This window comes from Cupressus sempervirens, chromosome 11, assembly GCF_028749045.1.
Source record: "Cupressus sempervirens isolate cs-2001-9-10 chromosome 11, ASM2874904v1, whole genome shotgun sequence".
Lineage (NCBI taxonomy): Eukaryota > Viridiplantae > Streptophyta > Pinopsida > Cupressales > Cupressaceae > Cupressus > Cupressus sempervirens.
Window position 1 is genome coordinate 314,280,824 of NC_143128.1, and position 7,475 is coordinate 314,288,298.

Consider the following 7,475-nt stretch of genomic DNA (forward strand, 5'->3'; position numbering starts at 1 on the left):
ATGGATAAAAATACCTAGAAATGTATCATGAGGTCATTATGTGTCATTTGGTAATGTAAGAATCGTCATTACCTAATAAGACCTATTATATCCTAATAATACATATTAAGACTTATTAGAACCTATAAAAAATAGTATGACCTATTACGACTCATCTGTCCCCTTAAGACACATATGCATGGATAACGTACCTAAAAACATATCATTTAACTGATCTTAATGTGTTGTTTGGTAATGTAAGACTCATTATTACCTAACAATAACTAGTTGTTAAAATGAATATCATCAATATCTAAGTGTGGTTCATTCGGTTAGTAGAGGGCCTATGTTATGGTTAGAATGCGGTATGGGTTATGATTGTAGTTAATATAGGGTCATGTTAGAAGGTGTATTTAATGTCAAAATTAATTTCACCATAAGAGATTATTGTTTCACCTCTAGATCCATCAGGTTTTGTTAGAAACTGAACAATGTCCCCTAAAGCTTTGCTACATTTTTTACTAATGTTTTTCTACATTTTTACCTCATGTTTTTCTATATTTTTTAACTAATTTTTTTGACATTTTTACCTAATGTTTTTCTATATTTTTACCTAATGTTTTTCTATATTTTTATCTAATGTTTTTCTACACTTTTAACTAATGTTTTTCTACATTTTTATCTCATGTTTAACTACATTTTTGCTAACAAATTAATTTAAATACCATTCTAAAACAAACTAAAATAATTAAATTAATTAAAAAAATTTAAACATATTAAAAAATAAACAATTTTAAATATTTCAATCACAAAATAGGTAAAAAACAACTACTTTAAGTACAATTAACATCTATTAATAAAAAAACACGTTAAAAATTATTAAAAAGTGGAGAGGAAAAAGCCACTAACCAGTTACGGCCGAAACACTTGACCTGCTCTCCGGGAACCTAGGAATCGCAACAGTGAAAATGATAGCCGCAAGAGGTTTATGGCAATTTTATTACGTCGCAGGGTTCCGGCTGAAATAGTTTCGGCCAGAACGGTATGAGCCACGTAGGCGCACGAAATCACCACATATGTTCGACCAGAATTGTTCCGGCCGAAAGCTTTCCAACTGAAACGCCTAATGATATCACAAAGGGTGACACAGGTTTATGCTTCCATCTAGACATAACTTATCATGGTGACTTAATTTTGTAATTAAAAATTAACTCTAGTAAACCACTTAGATTAAAGCCCAATAAGTAAATATTTAGGGCCCGTTTGGCTAGGAGAATAGGAATAGCTATTATGGAATAGAAAATGGGGCTATGTATTCCTGTTCTCTGTTTGGTTCAGCCAATATTTGATGGGGAATTCGTGGACTCCAAAATTTATGTTTTCTAAAATAAATAAAAGTGAAATAGGAATATGTATTCCAATAACACCTATTTGGGTGGAATTGCAAAACCTCATTTTTGAGCTAAAATTGGAATACATATTCCTATTTTACTTCGTATTCCAATTCCAATTTGGTGCATCCAAACGAAAAATTCAAAATTTTAAGAATTTACATATGCCTATTCCGCTTGTATTCCCGTTGCCAAAGGGGCCCTTAGTTAATACCCAAAGTATGTATTAGCCAAACTAATGAAACCCCCTCCGATTTTATCGAGACCTTGGTATAATGCTTATTTCCTTATTTTGATGTGCTTTCATCAAAATATATCGAGCAGTACCTATATATACGTTGACCACAGCTTCATATCTTCATGTACAACGATAATATTTTTGGAGGCTCGATAAATGTTTATTTTTATTTTTATTTGTTCGTCTTTGTGGCATACTTGATTACTGATCCTAATTTGAGTTTTCACAAATTCCATCGCTGAGTATTGCTGACACCAATTATCGTTGACTGCATTTTCTTCTCATTTATCGCTGTTGGATATGTTACTATGCAACATTCATCATATATCGTACATGTTACTCAAGTGCGTATATTTCAAAAAATGAGCATGAGAAAAAACAAGATTAAAGTGGTGGTATAACTATAGTCCAAATAAATCGGACCTTCAATAAATAAATAAATAAAATAAAATCTTTAAAACTTCTTTGGCTGACTTTAGTGGGTCAATGTGTGTGACGCCTGCAAATTTCAAATACAGTTGGCGGCCACTCAACTCCATTGTATTCAGTCTTCCACAACATTAAACAAATGCCATTTTAAACATTTGGTCTCCTCTGAATTCTAGAAAAGCAAATCACAGTGACTCCACTTGTACACAAAATTCTGTCAGTCAAACGCGTAAACTCACATTTTTCATTAATTTCAACTCCTTCTAGATGATGTACGCATGTCCCAAAGTTTGATTCATTTCTAGTCCAATCATTAAAGCCCATAAGATTTAAAAATAAAAAATAAAAAATTAAAGGATGAGAAAAAATTGAAATCTATGACTGCAAGTTAATAGTTGTGTCTTGGGATGATAGGACATGATGGGTAACTGTGCGTTGTTTTATTTTATACAACCACAGCCTCTCTTGTTTCTTCTTTTCAGACCCTGCTTCTGGTTTTTCTAGTTTGTCTCTAGTTGTATTTTTAGCATTTGGGACTCGTTTTTTTATGCCAATTGTTTGTTTATTGTTGTGGGTCGTGTTTAAAATCTATGGTTGGTTCTAGAGTTTAAAGATAAATTAGTTTTGAATTTATAGGCATTGATGTGACTCTTTAATGTTTTCTAAATAGTTCTATATTCTTCTCTAAAATAATTATTGTGAGTGGACTAAAGCATATGAATGTTATGTAAAAGACAAACGGAATTCGATGAGAGGACTTTATTATATATTATGTCATTTTTGAAAGTATGTATCATATATAATTATTCAATTATTTACGTACAAGTTAATATTTTAGCTTGGAGTAATTTTAAAGAAATCATTTAAGACAATCTGTTCCCCCTTTAATTATCAAGGTCGCAAGAAAGAGTCTTAGTCTCCACAATACACTTGTTCAAAATTGAAATCTCAACACTCTAGTATAGGCACAAATTTTGCAAACTTAGCTGTCCCGTAGGAGTTTGAACTTTGGTAGGCATCTCAGCAGTAAATTGTTTTTACCATGCCAGTAATAATGAGGGTTAACATCTAGGATGTCATCCCAACCTTGTTAAGTCATCATTTTGATTAAATTGTTTTTACCATGCCACTAATAATGAGGGTTAAATTATTTCTATCACAAAGAAATTATTTTTTTTCTAAGTGAGGGTTAATTGTTTTCATCATGTCACTTAGTAAATTGTTTTTACCATGCCACTAATAATGAGGGTTAAATTGGTTTTACTAATAATGAATGTGTCTTCTACGATTGTATAAAAAAATGGTGAACCAATAATAAATCTTCATCAAAGAAGAATAGTAAAACATAACCTTGCAAGCTGCTCAATAATGTTTATTGACAACTATCACTTTTCAAATATGAATTCTAGACAATAAAATGAGAAATAGTTCAAATTTATATTCAAGGTCTAAAACTCTATAAGGAAAATGAGATCCACAAGCACACAAATCATCTTCAAAGAGCAATTTTTCGTGATACTGTGTTGGTCAACCACCAGTCATAAATTTATGACACTGATTGGTGGCATTGATCACAAACAAATATCAATACTCAAACTTCATGTCATTATTTTATTAAAATTTAATTTAAATAAAGTGGATATTGATAAAAACTAAAAGTATCTATCATGACTAAATGAACCAAGTATTTAAATTTGAACATTTATTTCAATAATATTGTCAATTCCCATTTACAAATATCTTAAATTGAATTTACTCATTATAACTTAATTATTCTACTTTAAGTATTAATATAGATATTACTAATATAGATATAGTTTATTCCATTACGGTTAGTAATAGTCAATTTTATGATGACTGGGAAAGCTCTACCACAAATATAACTTGAATTAGTCGTATTGAGGAATTTAGATTTGAATAATTTATATAGACTTTGAATAACTCATGATCAAATAAAATGAATTTAATGTTTCTAACAAATTGTGTACGCACATATATATTGAAGATCAAATATAAACTCCACACAGGAAAGAGAAAATTAAAATTTGAAGAATTTAAAAAATTTAAAACTCGTTAATTGGTTAAATCATTTGATTCCTAAAACATCGCCACATAAAACTATATTTCAAGCGAAAAGAAAGAAGGTGCTTTAACCATTACATCAAAGAAATGAAGTCATTTATGCCCCCAAACAGTCACTATTATGCAACTTCATATATATAGATTCAAGAAACACAAGCATTTAGACTTCCCAGCATCAAAGGGAGCATCTTCCATCGAGCGGCATTCTTTTCGTAGTTAAAAACACACGTCATACCTACACCTCATAGGGAGCATGGCGTAGACTGAAAGCGACAGGAGCTGAAAACGCGCACCAAGTTTAATAATAAAAAAACGCAGGAAAGAGCGCGTTCTACTTTTGTAAATTGTCTCCTCCGCGGCTCATTTGTTCACATCATGTTGTCAACTTCTTCACACTTCTCTCTATAAATTTCAAATCAGTCTCCGATCAGGATAGCGAAGTTGCACAAGCAAATTTGAACAATAAGAATCTCTTCTGATCAAATTAATTTTCTCCATGATGGCTAAAATGGATAGTTGCAGAGTTGAAGAAGAACATGAAGAAAGGTTGAGGAGGGGTCCATGGACAGCAGAGGAGGATATGATCCTCTTTCGTTGTGTGTCTCTTCATGGCGAAGGCCGGTGGAACACAATACCAAAATACGCAGGTATTATATATTATAGATGTTTAGCTCTTTTCTTTTGAGAAATGTTTGATCTTTGTCAACATTTAGCTAAACGTTGAGATTTTGACAGTTTATTTCTCTGTCAAAATCGAAGAGCTTTCTCTGTCCAAATTTCAAATGATAAAAGATTTATACAACAAAATCCCCAAAAAATGTCATAAGATATTATCATTGAATTGTAAAAACTGTGTTTGCAATCATCATTCCTTACTTTGATTCGGTGTTGTTAACATGGACATCCTACTCAACTGTGTTTCACTGACTCTGTTTCAGGACTGAGAAGAACTGGAAAAAGCTGCAGACTGAGGTGGCTCAACTATCTGAGCCCTGGTGTGAAGAGAGGCAACATAACAGTTGAAGAACAGCTTCTCATCTTGGAACTCCATGGGAAGTGGGGCAACAGGTGAATTCTCCAAACACAATTTATCATGTTTGTATGGTAGTGAAAGACCCATTCAATCTTAACTTAGACAAAACTGTAGATACACTAGAGTATGAACTCTGTTTCAAGATCATGGAGATTCATTCATGTCAACTCTGTTTCTTTTGTAATCAGATGGTCCAGAATAGCAAAGCATCTCCCAGGAAGAACAGACAATGAAATAAAGAACTACTGGAGAACCCAGATGAAGAAAGTCCATATAACCCACTACAGAGCCATGAACAACAGCTATTATGCCCTGCCCTCCCCTGCAACTGCAATTAATACACCGGGATTAATTCAAGAAGGAGGAGGAGAAGCCTTCCATTGTAATGAAATCAGTAGAAATTGTGAAGATGAAGGGAAGAAATGGAAATCTCCCATGGCGGGAGCAACTCATGAAGCAAATATAACGAAGGATTTCAGAGACTCTGCAGCAGATTATAATTCAGGCATGGCAGCCATTAATTCATCAGAGTCTGAGCTCTCTGCATTGACTACAGAGACTGCAACATATGATGTGGAAATTGATTGGCCTAATGTCATCAACAACCTATGGAGGATTGATGACATAAGCGCTGATGCTTTATGGTGATTCAATTGTTGTTCCCTTGTAAAAGCTTAAACAGCCAGTACGTTGTGGTGGTTTTTTCACTTCACGTACTCTCTGTTTGAGCCTTTCTTCTTTCTTCAGTGTCTCTTATGGACGTCATACAGAGAAATCTACATAATTTGCAGGTGTCCGACTTAAAGTAGTTGGGATGGGAGATGGGAGTTTGTGTGTTAAAAAATTATACCAATAATTTAATTCAGTCAAAGTTGACTTATCTTTTTGAAGTTTATTTTATTTTTAATGTGTGATGTTTAAGGATGATTCAATAGCACTAACACTTGTAATTTCTAATAGAATTCTTTGTGGAAAAGATGACATGTTCGTTTATTATTTAGAAAAAGAAGGTGTTAGTGCAAGTTCTTTGACTTTACACCTGTCAAATGCATTTGGTTGAAAGTTTCTAAAGGCATCTTTAACATATCCATTTTGTATATATTATATGGTCTTTGCATGTCATTAAGAGATAAGTCTTCGAGGTATTCAACTTGTGCATGTTTTTTAAACATTACATCAAGCCACATAAAATTCTTTGAAGAAAAATCTATTGTACAATTTTCTTTTTAACACTCCATATCTTTTGCGATTCCCATGGGTTGTAGTTGTGTTTTCTCTATTTGACATTTAATTTTTCTAATCTCTAAACAATTGATACCAAATAAGAAATTTAGAGACAGAACTTTTCAATATAAAAGTGATTTTTTAAGTTAGTGTGAATTTCATTTATAGTAAACAATCAAAAAAATTAAACAGTAGATAACCAATGAGAAAGAATTAAATCTTTTTATATAATCTTCAATACCTCTTTTTAAAAGAGAAAATTATAAATCTTGAAAGGGTAGAAATCAAACCTATTCTTTCATTAAATGTATGAATATCAATTGCAAATTTTTGTATAAAATCAATAGATGTTTTAAAGTTCATATAACTTTAAGGTAGATCAATTAAAGAAAATAAGGAAAAAAAATAGTTTCTTGATTAGTCACATAAGGTGTGCAAAATAAATATGAGATATGTTCTAAAATACATATTATCAAATAATTTTTTTGAAAATGATTAAAATTCATATGTTGTAAAGAAACAAAATATAATGAAATCGTTTAAGTAATAGTAATATTCAACTAATCATATACTGATAAAAAAATAAATTCAACTAATCATATAGAATCTTATGGAAAAATAATTAATAAAAAATTTAAAGATGTTTTTCTCCTTAATTTGTACCTATTATAGTGGTCATTGAGAAGTCAACATATTTTAATCATCTTGCTTTTGGATAAACATCATAGGTTCTTTTTGAACATACAAAGAAATAAACAATACATCTATTGGAACTTCAATTGAACAAAGCTTTTAAACAAATATAAGTATCTTACAAAATAAGGAATAATGATTAGAATATGCATTTTTTAAAGGATACAAAGGTTTATAAGAAGAAAAAAAGCTAATGGAATAATCATTGGTAGGCGAAATAGAGGTTATTACAATTATGATAGAGTAAGAAATCTTTATAACAATGAAGTGTATAATCAAAATAATGATAAGTAACTTGTGTTAATTTTATAAGATCTCTGATAGAAATAATAACAGATTTATATCAGATTGTACTTACTTGAGTTACTTGAATGCAACAGATAGATACCTTCAGAATGCTTCTGAT

General features: G+C 31.2%; 1 protein-coding gene across 1 annotated transcript; it reads left to right on the forward strand.

The window, feature by feature from the left end:
* The first annotated feature begins 4,497 nt into the window (after window positions 1-4,497).
* On the forward strand, window positions 4,498-6,047 carry LOC149529384 (transcription factor MYB57-like). The gene is made up of 3 exons (XM_089810895.1): window positions 4,498-4,766; window positions 5,058-5,187; window positions 5,341-6,047. The coding sequence occupies exons 1-3, from the start codon at window positions 4,616-4,618 to the stop codon at window positions 5,798-5,800; spliced, it is 741 nt and encodes a 246-aa protein (XP_089667021.1). The 5' UTR covers window positions 4,498-4,615; the 3' UTR covers window positions 5,801-6,047.
* Window positions 6,048-7,475: the final 1,428 nt, after the last annotated feature.